Source organism: Acanthaster planci, linkage group LG11, assembly GCF_054643075.1.
Source record: "Acanthaster planci isolate LZ-2023a linkage group LG11, COTS_SCS, whole genome shotgun sequence".
NCBI classification, from domain to species: domain Eukaryota; kingdom Metazoa; phylum Echinodermata; class Asteroidea; order Valvatida; family Acanthasteridae; genus Acanthaster; species Acanthaster planci.
Genome location: NC_141787.1, coordinates 6,423,487 through 6,442,144, shown reverse-complemented (window position 1 = coordinate 6,442,144; position 18,658 = coordinate 6,423,487). Strand labels below are relative to the sequence as shown.

At 41.8% G+C, this 18,658-nt stretch overlaps 2 protein-coding genes across 5 annotated transcripts in view; one reads left to right on the top strand and one right to left on the bottom strand.

The window, feature by feature from the left end:
* Window positions 1–8,524, top strand: part of LOC110988122 (polycystin-1-like protein 2) — a 22,466-nt gene extending 13,942 nt beyond the window's left edge. Inside the window, exons 18-24 of the mRNA XM_022251377.2 lie at window positions 288–515; window positions 1,410–1,696; window positions 1,949–3,630; window positions 4,194–4,453; window positions 4,937–5,075; window positions 5,693–6,313; window positions 6,904–8,524. Coding sequence (XP_022107069.2) covers window positions 288–515; window positions 1,410–1,696; window positions 1,949–3,630; window positions 4,194–4,453; window positions 4,937–5,075; window positions 5,693–6,313; window positions 6,904–7,547 — 3,861 coding nt within the window. The 3' untranslated portion in view covers window positions 7,548–8,524. The remainder of the gene's footprint in view (window positions 1–287; window positions 516–1,409; window positions 1,697–1,948; window positions 3,631–4,193; window positions 4,454–4,936; window positions 5,076–5,692; window positions 6,314–6,903) is intronic.
* On the bottom strand, window positions 8,302–18,658 carry qtrt2 (queuine tRNA-ribosyltransferase accessory subunit 2). Of its 4 annotated transcripts, XM_022251382.2 has the most exons (10): window positions 18,591–18,641; window positions 17,772–17,970; window positions 17,048–17,267; window positions 15,766–15,934; window positions 14,161–14,331; window positions 13,320–13,496; window positions 12,525–12,625; window positions 11,778–12,002; window positions 11,465–11,590; window positions 8,302–9,512 (listed from the first exon to the last, which is right to left on the bottom strand). In XM_022251382.2, the coding sequence occupies exons 2-10, from the start codon at window positions 17,827–17,829 to the stop codon at window positions 9,410–9,412; spliced, it is 1,350 nt and encodes a 449-aa protein (XP_022107074.1). In that variant the 5' UTR covers window positions 17,830–17,970; window positions 18,591–18,641; the 3' UTR covers window positions 8,302–9,409. The 4 variants fall into 4 exon arrangements, with proteins under 4 accessions (XP_022107074.1, XP_022107071.1, XP_022107072.1 ...); XM_022251379.2 differs by lacking the exon at window positions 17,772–17,970 and having other exon boundaries at window positions 18,591–18,658; XM_022251380.2 differs by lacking the exon at window positions 17,772–17,970 and having other exon boundaries at window positions 13,320–13,493; window positions 18,591–18,658.

The window sequence follows — 18,658 nt, the reverse complement described above, 5'->3', positions numbered from 1 at the left end:
TTACAAGCTTAACCACATTCGCAAATTTTCAGCTAGCAAAACTCATTTACTCTCTTAACACAAATGGATGTCCATGTAATGCTAGTGTGGTACATGTATGTACACACACATTATATTCCGCCCATGTCCGTTGGGATTCATCACCAATGTATCAAGTTTGTGTGTTGTCAAGCAAAGATTTTCCTATAAGCCACTCAGTAACTTTAACCAATTAAATGCTTGACATTATTATCAGTATATCATTATCTTACCATGGACATGCATATGTACTATGTTTCTTTCCGTAGGTTGGTCCTTTCACCACTGCAGCCCAGACCCACTGCCTGTGCAACCACCTCACATCCTTTGCAGCCAGCTTCCTGGTTCTCCCAAATCCAGTTGACCTGACGGACTTTTCCCTGTTTGCCACCATTCCAGATAATCCCATCACCGTGGTAACGGTTGCCGTGGTGTTTGTCCTCTTTGGGCTGTGCGCAGTGTGGGCACACAGGAAGGATCGTATAGAAAGAGAGAAGGTAGGGATATTTTTATTGTCTTAGTCAAGTGCTTTCCAAGTACCAAGTTGAAGGTCACTGCACAATATTGAACTGGTTAGGGGGAAAATTTAGGCGGTAAATGTACAAATGTGAGATAAAATAAAGTTAAGTCTTACTCCCTCCTAACTAGTTTGACATTTGGCAGAGAAATTGATACTAGAAATGTAATGTACGTGTACCCAACTACAACACTGGTAGTTTCAATGTGTGATTTATTTGCTACAATAAAGTAAATGCAAGCCAGAGCCCAATTTGATGGTACTACATACCGTAAACAAAGGTTTTTGCCAACCACAGCAGAATATTCTGTTTACATACATACATACATACATTGTACATACCGGTACGTAAATGTAAATCCCACAACTCGAAATTAATTGCTGATTTCTGTATCAGTCTGTGGTAAGCAGAGCCATGAAATTCGGTCCAGGTTTAAGAATTGAGTGCCATATTTATGTCTGCCTGCTTTCAGGTGTATTCTTTTCAAACAAACACTCAGGGTTTCTACACATTCAATTAAAAATTTGGGACATGTCATTTGGCTTGGCCGAAAGTCAATGTTGGCCTCATGGAATAACAACGTAGATTATCAGTGGCAGAACGAAAATCTTTACCATTTACCAAGCTGCAGCTAACACTGTTCTGCTCAAATATCACATGAACAATAAACCTATGACAACAAACTTTCAAAACATGACTGCAGACACTCAAAACATGATGAAATGCAAAACCTCAGTGTAGCATTTGTTTCAAACACAGTTTTAACATCAATTTTGCTATGCACCGAAAATCGTTATGCCCTTTTGTCAGCTGACATCAGCCAGGGAATAATGCATTTGTAAAAAATCCCCACAAACGTTCTTTGTGGCCCAGGCTCGACTCATAATCCTGGCAGATAATGATCAAGAGGACACCTACCGTTATCACGTCACTGTCTTCACTGGGGTGCGTCGAGGGGCCGGCACGACAGCCGTCGTCACCCTGACTCTTCAAGGCATCGTGGGAAACAGTGAGCCACATGTGCTGTCCAGTGACAGAGAACATCACAAAGTGTTACAGAGGAGCAGCGTTGATTCTTTCCTGCTGACAACAAGGGAATCGTTGGGAATACTACGATCGGTACGGTTGTGGCATGACAATGGAGGCAGCAGCCCTGCATGGTAAGAAGAGGGAAAGTCTGTACTTACAGCCCTTCATATGAGTTTTGCGTATGATAGGTTTGTGCAATATTCAGGTTCACATTAACTTTATAACCTTTCTTTCAGAGTATCATTACATAATCCCGAGAAATATGTAATTTTCTCAGGTATGGAGGATGTTTTCTAACAAGTGGATACACTTTTAGGGCCACACCTACTTGTTTGGGACCTCCTGCAGAGATTCCTTCATTGATAGTTTGTTCTTACTTGTAGGTACCTTAGCCGCATCCTGGTCCATGATCTAGAGACAGACCGCTGGTGGTATTTCCTGTGCCACACCTGGATTGCAGTCGATCTCAGTGATGGCAAAATTGACAAGACATTTCCCGTGGCTAACACAGAAGACCTGAAGGACTTCCACCACTTGTTCTTCACCAGGAGCGTCCGGGACATGAAGGACAACCACCTATGGTTGTCCGTGCTGTCCCGGCCTCCCCGCAGCAGCTTCACCCGGCTCCAGCGTGTGGCCTGCTGCTTTTCTCTCCTCCTGTCCTCCATGCTGATGAACATAATGTTCTACAAGGTCGGCGAGGGGGAGCCTGATAAGACCTACAACTTTGGGGTGATGAGCCTCTCCGTTAAGACCATCGTAATAGCAACCGAGGCGAGCCTGCTGGCATTACCTATCAACCTGGCAATTGTGCAGATTTTCAGGGAGGCCAGACCAAGGGAGAAAGAGGAAGTAGAGATTGTACCTGCGAGCGAGTCCGAAGATTCACAAGATCAAACTTATCAAGAGCAGGAGGACAAAGGTAGCTTGGACCCGCAAGGTGTAAATCTCTCAAAAGCAGGATGTGCTGACACTGATGCCTCCTTTAGGTCTTCAAGCATCCAGTCTCAAACCTCAAGCATGCCAAAGTCAGCATCAAGAGGCTCTACACAACACAAAGTAAGTCAACCACAAAACCCCAGGAGGGAGGACACCAAACCACTTGCCAGCCGTGAGTCTTTGCCAGAGAGAGACATTTTCAGCAGTGACAAAGCATATGAGGAGTACACTGATAAGTATGCAGAGTTTGTGTATCTGAGAAGTACTTGTACAAGTGCCAATGCAAGTAGCCACAGGTCACTGGAAACTGGCAGCTGGCACAGTATGATACCGTTAGAAAGGAATCCTTCAAGCATACATGCTCAACAAGCTTTCCGGCTAGACCTGTTGCCAGAGTGTGATCAAGCCTTAATGTCAACCAACATGACAGAACTGACCAAAACAGCCAGAAACTCAAATGCAAACCACAACTCATCCAGTAGTGAATCGAGCATACAGCCGCGCTCTTCACAGTCCAACACAACTTCCTGCAGTGCCAGCAGCATCAAGATTCTCATTTCACCATCCGAGGAGTCATCCATCGATCCAGGCTCGTCTGACTCAGTCATTTATACGTCTTATCAGGACTTCCTGAGCTCCCGTCTCAATCGGCTGTACGAACAGCTTCACAATCCTTCGCCAGGCCTCTTCAGGAGTGACCAGGACCGGCAGAAGGCCCTGCGCAAGTTCAAACTGGCACTGGCCCTGCATGGCTGGAGAGAGGAAAGGGAGAGGGAATCGGGGTCGGAGAGTTCAAATGAGACCCTGCCAGAGCAAAAAGACAAGGTGCAGAAATTGTTCAGTGGAAGGGGGTTTCTGCCATGGTGGTGGGTCTACATCGGCTGGTTCCTTGCCATATCCTCCAGTCTGTTTGCTGCTTATCTGATTATTCTCTATGGCCTGACTTTTGGCAAGCAGAAGTCCCTGGACTGGCTGGTCTCCATGATCGTCTCACTGTTCCAAAGCATTGTTGTGATCCAACCAGTGAAGGTCATTGCCATAGCGGCTTTTTTTGCCATTGTTTTGAAATCTTATGATTACGACGAAATTGGAGTGACATTCTTTAAGCAGCTCAAGATATATGCAGGTGAGAATTAACAAAGTGTTGAATTTCGAGTCCAGTCACTGTTATTGACAGTGCAAAAATCTAGACAAATTTTATAAAACAGCTTAACACATGACATCACCAAGGAAAGTGGTTGAGAGTTTGTAATGTTTGCTCTTCAGTATTGTTTTAAACATGTCAACGTCTGCACGACACCCTGTTGAAGAGCTGGGCTTTCATAATTAAAATCCTCATTGGCAAAGAGCCACATGAATTTGTTTGCAGGTAACATATGGAATGATTTAAGCATGTCTCCCTTTTTGTGATGGGCAAAGAATTATTACTGAGACCTTTTATGTTAAATGTATAATGTACATGTATCAGTAAATGTAAATCATACACCTAATTTTTCCTTTTGAAAAAAAAAATTACCAGGGCAAATAAATCACAAAGAATAAAATAATAAATTGTGACATTTACAGTGTAAACAGGAGAAAAAAAGGGAAGTTTTGTCAAACACAAGGCACATACAGCAATCTTCGATTTATAACTCAACGATAGTTTTGTTCAAAGACAAAATCTCATTTCATATCTCATGATCAAAGGTGGCCAACAGTCCAGCACCACTAGCACCCAGAGCAAGCACAGAGACTCCCACTTCTACCGGCCTCCCACTGGCCGAGCCGTGGAGCAAGCACGAGAGAAGCGACACGCAGAGAGGAAGATGTACTCCCTGATCAAGGCCTTCCTTGGCCATCTGGTGTTTATCTGGCTGGTGCTGCAGGTCAGCATTGCCCAGCGGGATCCTGCTGGCATCTACCTCAGCCTGGCCATGAGGAGTAGCTTCACGACAAAACTCGACCAGGTATTGCAGCATCATCAACATGCATATCCTGGCATTCATTTTGTGTAGGAATGTACATGTGTAAGTTTAATAAATACATGTAGTTCAGCAAAAGCGTGTATGCTCAGGATCAAATAATCTTTTTGAAGCATAGAACTAAGTGGGTATTCTTGTCACCAATCTTGAGTGGAAAAAAACACAACAGGATTTGAACCTGCTGCTTCAACAATGTTTTGCACTTTTGGCAACTAACTGAGCTGTTCAATCTTGTTGCAGACGTACATGTATGAATTGCTACTTGTTTTTGTGTGGAGCCGTTTCACGGTCAGTTAAAGCGACAATGAAACCAAGGAATGGTTTCATAGTCTGCACCTTTGTATACTAAGACAAACAATTATTTAACAAAAAAGTGTACTTTATACCTAATGACAGACAATGTTGGCCCAAAAGTACGATTGTAAATGAAGTCTACTTACCCTTGTGACATTCTCCATTTACGTCCAGGTAAAAACAATGCCAGATGTGTACACATGGATAAAGGGTGAATTTGCTCCAAGTCTGTATGAAGCCGAGCCTGGCACTGCTTTGCAGGAATCCCTTCTTGTGGGCAGCCCGAGATTACGCCAGCAGAGAGTTAAACCAGGTGAGTCCAACTTTCCAACTTTGAACTCCAAGCAGTTTGATAGTTCATGCTAGTCCCATACAACGGACTGAGAAATCAAATCTGACATGTTCACATTTGTGAGATAGGTACAGTATGTGCTATTGAAAATGATTCCTGACTTGAAATGCTGACAAGATTGCATTCCAAATTCATGGTTTCTTGCCAATAGCACCATGGTTTATTTGATGAACGCTGGAACAATGAACATGTACGTGCAGCAATTGACAAGATATTCAAGCAAAGGTCTTTCTACGACAACAAAGACAAAAAGCTTACGATCTTCAAGTATGTGCAAGCATTCACTTGTTCGGGCCATGAAAGTTTGAGCTTTAGCCCAAATTTGGGGCTTAAATCTGACCAACTATTTGCTACTCATACAAATATTCCAAGGAAATTGGCCCTTCATTTTTACCCAATACATGTATGTGTCAATATCTTTCTTGCTCGTTTCATATTCACCAATGAGCTGCCTAGACTGAGAGTCAGTGTGTTATTCAATAGAAATCTGAAGACCTTCTTGCAAGTTAAAGAGCCAATGTGTCACTCTAACTTTAACTGTGATTCATGATTCCAAATTTTTCAATGTGATGCACCAGGCTACTTACAACACTGCAGGGAGCTAGACACTTACCGATACTTGCGTCCTGGATGCTATGCTGTCCGTGGCACTGAGTTGGACCAAGGTGCTTACAATGCATCTTGGACTCAGCCTCTGTCATCTAATAACACATCACAGCATCAGTCCCGCAGTCCTTGGGTCTACCAGTCCCACTGGCAGGCAAAGGGGAGCTACTTCCTGACAGACCCCGGGCGCTACAACCGCGGGGGTTTCCTTCTGGATCTTGGTACAACTAGGGCCTCCACAGCCAATCAGACAGCCCTCCTGCAGGACTTGGGCTGGGTCGATCAGTACACCCAGGCGATAATCCTGGAGTGGGTGGTTTACAATGCCAACACAAACCTCTTCTGCGCGTGCACTGTTGTGTTTCGCGCCGAAGGAACCACCACCGTGGTGCCCTCTCACGAGTTTGCGATTGTTTGCATCTACCGTTACACCAACAAGTATGACAAGTTTGTGGTGATTCTGGAAGTGCTGTATGTCATGGTTGTTACTGTCATCATGGGAATGGAAGTTCTCAAGTGGAAGAACAATCGCAGGGAATACTGGGCATTCTGGAATGTCCTAAATATTGCCATCATTATTCTATCCATTTCAGGTACAGCAAACTTTATTTCAATTGCTCCTTAAAATGTATATTATTTGTTTTCATAAGTGCCATGCAACCTGATCAATTTCACACGAACAAGTTTCCATTCAGTGCTTCTCTTTTGAAGTTTGTACTGAGAGTGCATATATCCATCACAACAAACATGGCTGTAAGTTTTTGAGTCTCCATTGTTATTTTTGCATATACATGTATTACAGTCACATTGTTTCTATAGACTTTTCACTTGATCAATATCATCTTCTCCTTTGACGTAACACTTACCAGCAGGATAACACCATGTGACCCACCATTCCAAAACCAGACTGAAGTAGGTATTAACTTCATATTCCTGAAGTACGGTAGTGGTAATTCCACTTCATGTTCGTGGATCACCTTGAAGTGTACAGAAAATGGGGAGAGGAATTGCTGAACATCATAATTACCTACTTCAGCCTGGTTTGGGAAAGATGGCTTCTTTCACTGGCTGATTTTGTAGAATTTCAAAAACCTTTCAGTGCATGGTGTTCAGGCGTTAAATTTCCAACACATTAGATCAAAGACATCAACTTAATGCCCATTCATCTATGTCCTCCTCACAGCAACCACAGCATACATATGGCAGCACGTCTTAGCCAACAACATCATGCAGCTGTACAAAGCCAACCACAACATGCATCTCAGCTTCGCCGACATAGTCGTCCTGGACTCCGTCTTGGTCACCAGCCTGGCTTCCGTGGCCTTCTGCAGCCTCCTCAAGTGCCTCAAGATTCTCCACTACAATGACAGCATGTACCTACTCCACAGCACGTTCCGCAGACTCACCAAGACTCTCCTCATATACCTGTCCATGTTGACTGTCACCTTTGTGGCATTTGCATACTACGGCTACCTCAGCTTTGGCCGTCAGTTCAGGGATTTCTGCGACCTTCTGCGATCCATCCAGTGCGTATTCATGCTCATCCTCCGCAGGTACAGCGACATGCTGGACATCATGGAGGCGTTTGGGATGCAGGCGTACTTTTTTTTTGCGCTGGCCAACTTCTTCCTGATCGCAGTCATCGTCAACCTGTTCATTGCCATGCTGCTGCACTGCTACTCTGCAGCCAGGAGTGAGTTTGTCCGGTACAAGGACCACGACATGGTGTCCATGCTGACCGAATGGTTCCTCTCGGCTTTCTCCATCAAAGGGCAATACAAGAGGGTGCACAAGCACAACAGCATTGCCTCAGTGGAGTCACTTTAAAGGTTTGTGACATATTTGAAACAAATCTACTTTAAAGGTTTGTGACATATTTGAAACAGATTTACCCAACGATCAAGACATTCCTTTTACTCCCAACAAGACTTTAGGTGTGCTGTGTTGCTGATCAAAAAATTCACATATTTTATGTGCTGCGTATATGTAGAAAATTAATTTGTTCTTGCATGTAGCTGTGTATTGCATGTACCAGTCCATCAAATACACATGTACAAAGTCAAAAGCAAATGGTCAAGACAAGAGTTTTAACTCTTGTACATGAACATTCTGTCAGTTCTTGTGGATACATGGGGTTGGATATAAATCTCAGCCTGTACAATGGAAGGGAAATGAGAACCTCTCTATCGACTGAACAGACAAGCTGCACACAATTTCTTCTAAACACCTGTCCGAGCAGCACACATGGAGCAAGCTTTCTCAAAGCAGCCAGTGAATGGGAACTAACAGAACATGGGTTATTATTTAACCTGAACTCTGTCTCTCTCTCGGTGTCTTTTGAAGAAATGTCCATCAACTAGTAGCAACATCCAAAACTGCATAACGCAGTAGTACATTTGAAGCACTCAAACAAAATGGGAGGAGAGCCATGTGTACAGTAACTGGAGAATCCAGGCTTTTTGTGGCCATTTTCAGGTACCTGTCTAACACTACGCCAATTCTGATGTTGGATTTTGACAGACACAGTAAAGTAAAGCCGACACTGTCTTATTTGACTTGAGGGACAAAGTATGTACAAACATTTCTTGATTCTTTTGGCATTTTATTGCTTTTTGAATGCAATACTGTTTCGTGTTACTATTTACACTTGACTCAGTTAAGTTATGACTTTGATATTCATTGTAATGTTACTCAGTATTGATTTGTGTTTCCATTGACATTATGAAAATAATAAGGAAAATCATACATAAAGCTTTATTCTCTATTAAAAAGCTTGAAAGTCTGCAGTAGTCTATGATAAACAACTGAGTGCTTTTCACACATCTGAAACTGATTTTTACCCACTTCACAAACGTATTTCAATGTCAAGGAAACTCCTTGCTGGACACAAGAGGTCGTTTTTGCAGCATTAAGTCACTGTGGTTACCCTGTCCTTTACACTGCATTCAAAAACTTGGCTGTAGCTGATAATAAAACTCACGAGTTTGACTCTTATTTCAAGGCGCAATGGGGTGAGGCACATCACACAACCAGAGAACAGTACATAAACTTTCACTTTACTGTGGTTAAGAGACTTAAGGCAGACAGCACTGTATTCAAGTCCTTCTTGTGTAGTCAATGACTTCTTGTGCCCTGTCACAAGAAGTCATTTTCTATTAAAAACAAAGTGAGAATGCCATTTCTTATGACTGACTGGACGACAGGTTCAACGCTTATGGGCTAAGACAAGTAATTGCAAGTGGGTAATTTCAATTAACCTTGCACACATCAGGAGTTAACAAGCCTGTGAGTACTGCACTAACTGTCTTCATGCGGCCTGGGAAGAGTCATCTTTGCACATCTTCGCACTGTGCGAAGCTAGGAAACCCAGAAAAAAAGGATGGCTCACAGAAGCTAAATGATGTCCATTACCATATTAAACAAAGTGACAACCACAGCTGGTTCATGTAATGACAAGTCGGTCATGTCACGTAAAAGCTGGTCAGCTCTGAATGACATCATGGCTACTAATGCGACTAGTCCAAACTAGATGTCTCCCACAAGCCTGACATTACAATAATCCCAATGAACCCTGCACAGATTTATCAATGAAATCTTCACTACCTCAAGTGTCATATCTGTAAAGTCAAAAGTCCAATGAGGTCCCGAATGGTTCACACAGTTTTTAATGTTTCGCAATGAAGCTGGCATCACCTACAGTTGTTGATCTCTGCCTTTAGCTCTTGCAGGGTTCCATCTTGTAATGCCTTGCGTATACTTCGGAAGAACCGGAAGTAATGATGGAAATTGTGTCTGTGGAAAACCAAAACAACCCCAAAAATTTAGTTTACGTCATGAGACTAATACACTTGTCAACTAAGCACTCCACCCCTTGACGGTAGATGTAGTTTCAGTCACACAGTGTTACCACAAGCCCTCTCTTTCGTTTCAGTCGCATGTTTATAGCCCAGTGGGTTAGGATTTTGGTCCCATGGGTGGGCAGTAAAATCACTCTATTACTTATTTTATAGGAAATTCTCAAGCAGTGATGATCCCTTCTGAAAGGGGTACCTGAGCAGAATAACTGATGGGTGTGCAATAGTTAATTTGTTAAGTTCAAGTGGTTTTTTTTGGCCAAGAACTTTCCTGAATTCTCAAATGTACACAAAAATGAAGGAACCAATAGCACATTCTCTGTCCTGCAACCTTCAAGAAACAATCAAGCCCATGGAAGGTGATAGAGACTGGGTCTACATTAAAGTCTGCAGAATCCTTGACATAAATATCTCTCAGATTTTAATGGATCTGGGAAGGTTAGGGTTCACAGAAAATTTTTTAAAGACACCAAAATTATGGTTATCAGTGTTACAGTAAGTGGCCTTTGAAGAATAGATATACACTTTGTGGCATGACTCGAGCCAATGATTTTCCACAATCGAGGAAAATGGACGGAATTCGCAGAGTCAACACTTTGAAATGGAATCCACTGCTTGAAACGGAACTTGCAAAATTTTCCTCTAAGAATGGCTTAAAGAGTAAAGAAATTTTCTGCAAAGTACTAAAAAATGAATGCCTACCAAACCTTTTTCAAATGCTTGCTTTTAATGAACGAATTCCACTGGAAACATGCTAAATTGCACCACTCCAACACATGATTGGGTCGTCCGCACAGGGCCGGTGCCGATACTTGTAAGCGCTATGGCGTGCGTGAGCCCCATTCGTGCAGCGGCAGCCGGCACAGCAGTGGTGCGGTACGGTACATTGTGTATACACAGATTGGCCGTTCACACGCGCACCGTACGAGCAATGAAATCAAGGCACAAACAAGTTCTTACTCATGTATGACTATTGCACATGTGGGGAATTTAGTTTGTGAATCCGCATGGACACTGTGAGCCAAGGCTAGTATCGCATGGCAAAACGATAAAATCGCAGAAGCCAAACGGAAGACTAATTACACATTTCTTGAATTAAACGAAACCTAGTAAGCTTGGTGTACCATAGCTGAATAGGCCCTCGGAAATGTTCATAAAGAGTGAAGTTTTCAGTCACAAACATACATTTTAAGGCTCAGATTTAATGTTAACTTTCTGAATTTGTCGCACATCTGCCAAATAAAATAGCAAGCCAATGTCCAACATTAACATATTGTGATCAACAAATGTTACAAGCAAGACCTACTCTGTGACGTACAGTATGTAATCTGATTTCATACATGAGGAGTGGCACATGAATTGTCCGTTGATTAATCGTAGCAAGTTTTGGGCGATTGCACGCTGGTAGGAAATCAAGGGGTGGGTGAGCAGTATTTTTTGTCTGGATTTTTAAATTTTCACTGCAAAAATTATAGAAAAAGTTGGAAAGATTTCAGAATATTCCCAAACAATATTGTTGTTATTTTTGTTTCTTTTCTTTCTTTCTGTTTTTTTTTGGGGGGGGGCGTGTGGTTGGGCAAATGGTTTCGATGCATAGTTTAAAACTTACTCTCCAATTTCATGCTTACGAAGGTTTGAAAAGGAATTTGAATTTCTGATGCAGAATTCGGGATTAAAAAAAACGGAAAATGCCCATTTTTGAAATGGAAAATCATTTGCTCTACATGACACTGACATGACATCATAAATCACGCCAAGCTCTTTACAGTTTTAGATTTTTCAACACAAAAAGGCCCTTTTTGAAGTTTAAAGTAATGCATGAACGTAAATGTTAATGAGGAAAATGTGAAGAGGTTATGTCATTGTCCGATCTCAAACTGTAATACTCACATCATAAGCAGTACTCTCGCAAGCAGCTCCTTGGCATTGATGAGATGGTTGATGTAGGCTCGCGTGTGATTGATGCAACAGTAGCACTGACATCCCACAACCACAGCAGTGAAGTCATCCACGTATCTAAGAGGAAAATTAGACACAAAGAATCCACAGCATTCAATGTAGTGTAGTATATTCACAATAAATGGCACAGTGGTAATATAGTACATCACAATATACATGATAATGGTAATATACGGTAGCACAGTCACGATATACAGTTCATGCAGTAGTTCATGAATATGCGTAAGTCCTACTCAGCCATTACCTTTGATCGGAAAGGTTCATTTCATACACTGTCCTGCCGTTCAAATCCCCGTTCCCGCCCTGTCTTTCCAAATCACAAGTGGTTCCTCCACCTCTGTCTGCCACCGCACCAGATACAGGGCCATCAGGTGCAGGTCTCGAGACAATATCATCGTTCTGTGCCGACGGCACAGGCATGAAGGAGAACACTAAGGCACAACCCCGCTCTGTCACATCATATGGAAAGCTGATTCAGCTCTGCTTAAGGATCACGCAAGCCGGAAATTTAATCTGTTATGATAATGAGGGACCCAAGTCAAACAAACAATTCAAACTTCAAAGGTAAATTTTTATCTGCTAACTTATTTGAACACTTCTTTAAGATACTGCACTGACTTCAAATAATATTAATGACAACTTTGCTCACATGATACATGGAATATTCACTACGGAATGCAGACTTTTCAACACACATGCTGATTATGCAACCAGTGCCACATACCAAACCGAACATCATGTACACGTATGTCATTGTATGTGCACAGAGTCAAACATGAACTGTACATGTACATCTGCGAAATTTCTAACTGAAAAAGACAACAGCAAAGATATCAATATCTTTTTCAAAAAGTGAAATGGATACTTGAATTTCACTGAGACCTTCCTGGTTGATACAGGTGTAACAAACTGTGACTCATTATCAAGACTTTACAGAATTTATCAGGCACGGCAATGGTTTCTTTGAACTTTAGAAAGGTTCCAAGGATACACTGAATCAAATATATCCACTCCCAGCTCCACAGCATCCAACACCTCGTCAGGTCGGCCAACTCTGGGCAGGCACCTCGGTTTGTCTTCAGGAATTTCATCCTATTATATCAATATTAGAAAAAGTTCCCTTAATATTTTCTGTATTTCTTCATCTGACTGATGACAGAGGACAAACTCTAACACTTGCAAGGTCACATTCACTGCAAATACTGAGAAAGTGAATGTAGCAAGCAACCCAGAATAAGTCTTTAGCTAGACCAATACTGCACAGAATGTCTACATGAACAGAGAGGTCACACAGCATTTCACAAAGTAAAGCCATAGAACCATATAACCTGATAACAGACCATTGTTCTTTATATTTTCAGTAGGGTACTGTACATGTACCTCTCCAGATACGATTAGGTTTAACCTTCAATAGCTCAGGGCAATATCTCAGAATTGACAAGGACGTTGTATTTCCATTAAGCTTTGCCCTTCCAGACATTATTTGACAGGCACTCGCTCAGAGACATCTGAGCATATTTAAGACAGAAGTCACACACCTGCTCAGCTGGGACTTACACCCAGGACCTGCTTAAATGCATATGTATTAATGACTTAGCAGCCAAACTTGCCATGATCAGAGCGCTGGTTCAAATCCAGTAGCAATGGGCACTGTGGTCAAGTTTGAGCCAAAGTTTTTCACACATTCCTTCTAACTAAAAGGGATACGGAAAACAAGATCTGTAATAAAAGGATCAGAAACTAACAAGTACTGAGAGACTGAACAGTAGTTTTCAACATGGCTTACCAACACAGCTTTCATTATGCCCCATCTGGCCCTGTCATCCATCGACTCTTCATGGAAACCATCCAGGACAAACCCAGCCACAGGTCTCTTGGCTGTCTCACAAGCTGACCTTAGTCTCTCCTCAAGCAGCTCCCCACCTTCAATCACTCCAAAAACATCAATGTCCCTGAGTTTCTGCTTTTGGAGAAAACAAGTCCAAAAAATTCCCTATGTACATGTGCATAGTTTCCATGCTCAATTTCCACCATACCGCAATATTTGGATAACTTGATATACATTAGAGTGCAGTTAATAAGACCAAAATATCTTGCGAGCCACACAGAATGGCTGATAAAACATTCATCTATCTACATGTAGGCACACTGACCACGGATAGAAACCACGGTGTATATGTGACCCACTCTGCAAAAAAGGCCCGTAAGTCATGCTCTCCCTCTGTATAACAGACCATTCCATACATCTGCTAGAGATCAATTCTAAATTTTACTGTATTTCAGGAATAGAATGTGGGACAGAGGTCAAAAATGCATAAATTTAATCCTTATTAAAATGCTTTTCTACCCATGGGCATAACTTAAAATCAATTTGTCACACTAGAGCCCAAGGCCATTTTTGTAGAGCCAAGCACATATTGGCAGATAAATATTAGGCACATGAAAGTACTTTTAAAGAAGTGATCACCAGCCAAAATTTCAAATAAGCTGAAAAGTGTCATCTTTGCTGAGAACATAACTTCTGCAATGTCTTCCACTCATTTGCTCCATGGCAATAGGCCGACAAATATCAGCACATTTAGAAAGGCTTCAGAGTAAACACCAAGGGTTTTTAATTGAGCCTTTACCTGCCTTCTCCGCTGGGCGTCCAGGCACTGGTCAAGGAACTCCAAGGTCCTGTCAACTGACTTCTTGACACGTTTAGTGGAGGAACTGACTGGGGTGTCTCCGTCGGCCAGAGCCTCCATCCAGTCAGGCTGCAGGGCTTCCTGAAGATCCAGGAATCCCTCAACCGTCAGCTGGATAGCACACACGTACCAATAAAGTCAAGTCAATGACAATTTATAGCGGCTTGCACAATCAGAATTGCAAATCATCAGGTCTTGGTTTGAAATGTGATTCTAAAGTGGTTGCCAACCACAACATGGAAGTAATGTGTCAAGGTAGAGGCACATCCACAAATTTGAGAGTAGGAGAGGGGTCAGAACTTCAGTGCTTCCATTAGTAGGATGGGCAAATGACATGAGGTACATGACAAAGACGTCTTCGTCATGTACATGTACTTCCAAAGTAAGAGAGTCAAAAGTTGAAAGTCAACATTTTAGAAGGGATTTTTTCAGTTTTGCTGGCCGAGTTTCCCTGACATTTCTCTATTTGTGAATGGTGAAGAATATCATGAACACTCTAATGAGACAGTATTATACTCTAAGAAGGAAACCGTATGGTTTAAAATGGAAACTTTTTGTTTGTGCCTTTTAGTCGGGCAATTTTCCGCGAATGTACGTATTCGTGCAATGCAGTAGGTCAACTCCTACCCAAACGCACTTGTATCCAGGTACATGTGTGCACCATGCCCGAAATACGGACATCTCATATTTGACCGCTGCCAAACTCGATCAGAGCGGAATATTTGAATCTGCATGAAAAACGAACTGCATTTCAGACAAGGCATTTCAGGCTTTCGATCTTGAAAAAAATGAGCTGATATATACAAAAAATGTATCAGTCTTCCAGACAGTATCACCAATGATTTGCGGGGAATTCAACAAAAGTGTGAAACTTGGGCACTATGTAAGGTGAAAACAAGGAAAATAACGAAACAGGTCCCAATGAAAAACGGAGTGAATTTCAAAAAAAGGGTTTTCTTCCAAGAAATAATAACCTTTTTTGTACATACATTAACAGTTACTATTCTTTCTTATGGCATCAAAGTTATTTGAAGGTAAACTCGGCAAAATTGTGAAAATTATACACAAAGTTAGGTAAAGAAACAATATTTTTCATAATTATACCGGTACTTTGTCGTAAAATTTACATTTTCCAGTTTCTTTGATTACTTTCCGGCGATCATTCTTACCAGAAGCTATTAAATATCACCATTTGATAGATTCTTAGCAATTATTCACACACAAGGTCTTCAAGGGAAATGGCAGGACAAATCTCTCACATAGGTCACCACAGATATGCGTCGTCTGCTAGAGTAATTTTTCAGGCTGACAACCATTATGTCACTTTGCGCATGAGCGGATACACAAACTAAATGCATGGACAGTCTATGGGGACCGATCTACGTGCACATGAACCAACACGCCCCCACATACTCCATTTGTTGACGCTGCACTTCCTGGTTCAAATGACGTCACTCTTTGGAACTCAAAGCTTGTGATAATTCCTTAATGAAGAACTCTGAGCCAAGAGAACTGCATCAGCATTTCACTGCCGTACATATTCACCTTTCTCCTGCCGCCCGAGGCCCAAACAGACACACTGTTCTTATCATTGTACCCAGTTGGCGTGGACTCCCTGGGATCCTGAGTGCTGGTACACACAACTGCATCAGGTCGCCCAGTAAATGCCGCTACCCCTTGCCCGAAAGCTTCCAAGATCTCAACACTCTCAACACTGCCACCAAAATGAAAAAATGGACTTGGAAACAACACACAATATATATACATGCATGTAGTTATATGCATAATTATATACAACATTCATAAATACCTGGGACAGTTTTTCTATCCCTATTAGTCAGAACGTGTCACGTGACCGTGTACAATGCCCGCTGAGAAGTGATAATGCCTACTGCGTAAATCCTGCACTGGCACATGGATGCAAGACAAATGAATTAGGTCTGATAGGTCGGAAGTCTGTGTGCAGGCCACGCGCCAAGCACACCAAGTTGAAGGGAATTCCTCTGGACAACTTTCAAAGGGTCCATAAAATGGACGAGGGTGTTCAGGAAAGTGAAAGTAAAGTGTTAGAACCAAATTATTGGAAATCTATCATATGATGACTTCTTTGAACTCTCTGAATAAAAAGGTATTAATGAATGGGAATAAATAAGTGTTTAAATACTGTTTAAGACCTTGCTCAGGAGAATGAACACTGATAATGGCCAAGGCGCAGGCAAGGGCATTAGTCATGTTCGTTCTCCAGAGCCAGTTTTAAATGCACGTTTAAGACCGGCCAAGCACATATTTACTCCCTTAATATAATGGATACTTAACAGTACAGGAACCCCCATATAAATCAGTTTGATAATACATACATAGCACATGAGTACACACACCTTATCTGTGCCAGAAAGTGCACAAAACTGTATGGCAACTCTCTCAGTTTGGCTGATACAATGGATAGTTTGTTCCAAATCCCACAGAGACACACAGTAAAGAATCATTAGCAGTGAAAAGAGCTGACAAACAAGGATCAGTTTCAGGACAGGTTTTGTGTGGTCATTTTGACAACGAGCGTACGTTCATCGTTTATGACCTTAGTCGCCAGGTCCCTAATTTTGCCACCTTTTATCTAGTCTGATTTACAAATGTATTTCACAGTAATCCTTGTGGATCTTAATTGAATCTCCTGGTATTTAATAAGTGAATTAATATTTAATGCAGTGCTAGCATTATGCGTACAACTCTGCCAGTCCAAAACTATTATTAAATTAATGCATATCATATACCAAGGTTGTAAATATGACCAAGAACTTGAATGCCACCATGCCGTCCAAAGACTCACATTGTCGGTAATGGTATATGAGTGACAGCCGGTACTCCATCAATGCCACCGAGTAAGGCATGCGACAGGTGGGGTGCAGAACCACAGCGTGTGTACAGCATGCAATCTGGGGTTTCCATGGAGACATTACCACGGCGACCTAATTCAGACAAGGTTGCGAGTCGACCAGCTGCCTGCTGGATTTTGTGAAGTTGGAACTTCATCTTGATGTTGCAGTCTTCTGTAATGCAATTGCATGTAGGCAAATTAACCTGGTTGGTTAAAAACCTTGGGCACTGACCCTGAACAGAGTGGCTCGGTTGCCTAAATCACCCTTCATACCACTTCATTCACTACAGTATATCATGCTCTGCTACTGCACTACATGCGGAAATACGCATATCATACTAGCTACATGTACGTGTAGTCACAAAGCCATTACAATTCAGTCGTCAAATCAGACCTGTATGTTGAAAATTTGAGTGGATCTAGTACCTCATTGCGAGCTGTTCATACACGGAAAACCTTAAGTTGAGGATAATTGGGAGATTGGACATCTACCAATCAAATGTTGGGCAAAATCTATAGGTCTGTCACGTCTGTATGATCACTTGCAAACACTTAATTGGTCAGTCATTCCTGTGTAAAGTCTGTGCACTCTGCCTTCATGAATTGTGCACCTTTTCAAATCCATTATAGCTGTGAATGAATTAGTTTTTTAAACTTAAAGGCAAAGTAAACTTACTTTTACGGCTTTTGGACAGGATCAACTGAAAGTGAAGGTATTTGCTTGATGCTTGCATACATGTACATGTACATCCCAAGCATACCCCTAGAACTCTGGGGAGTGCGGCAGATGATGACCAACAGAGTTCTAGGGGTGTCCCATGCAGCGATAAAGTCAACAGATACACCCTCTACTCTAGAACTGACTGCTCATTAAACTGTGGAATAGTTTATTGTCGATTGAGGTCCAATCCCATTTCTTAAAATTTACAAACATCAATGATATGGCGGCGGGAGAAACACTACATCATGTACGAGTTCCACATAGGGACAACATTAGTTTTCTCTTAAAATATTATAACAGCCATCCAAGTCATTGGATGGCTGTTATAACAAAAAGTCCTAAAAAGTGGAATTTAGCCAAGAAAATTCTGAAGCATTTACTTAGAAAACACATTTCTTTTTTCAGACAAGTCTCATACTAGGTTTTCTTGGGAAGAGTTCCATATATGGGCACCAATACATGTATGTAGTTATTCCCAAGAGTGACCTCTTAGCCTGCAAAAACAAAAACATGTCCAGAAAATTTCAATTTAGGAGGAAAAAAAAACCAAAATCGTTTATTTAGAAAAAAGACTTTCTCAAGACCAGTCTCACATCCGTATGGGTGGGGTCCGTATATGGGGTTCATTACAATTAGCTCCCTGTTCCAAAAATCAGGAAACGAAGTCCACCTTCTTTCTGACATTTTGACCTTAAGCAACTATTACTCAATCCTGATAGTCCTAGTTTAGGTAATTTGGACAACATTTAAGCTAGAAAACTTCAAATTTCTAACCCGAGTCAGTCGAAAGACGCCATTTTGTTTTTCGTCTGGTTACCCAACTCAGGCGTTTTTGATTCATA

Excerpts from the sequence above, each read along its gene's own strand:
- qtrt2 (XM_022251379.2), bottom strand. The coding sequence starts at position 18,657 with ATGAATCAAAAACGCCTGAGTTGGGTAACCAGACGAAAAACAAAATGG. Across the intron at positions 17,268-18,590 it reads GCGTCTTTCGACTGACTCGG|AAGACTGCAACATCAAGATG; the intron begins GTTAGAAATTTG and ends ATTGCATTACAG. Across the intron at positions 12,626-13,319 it reads GCATAATGAAAGCTGTGTTG|GATGAAATTCCTGAAGACAA; the intron begins GTAAGCCATGTT and ends TTGATATAATAG.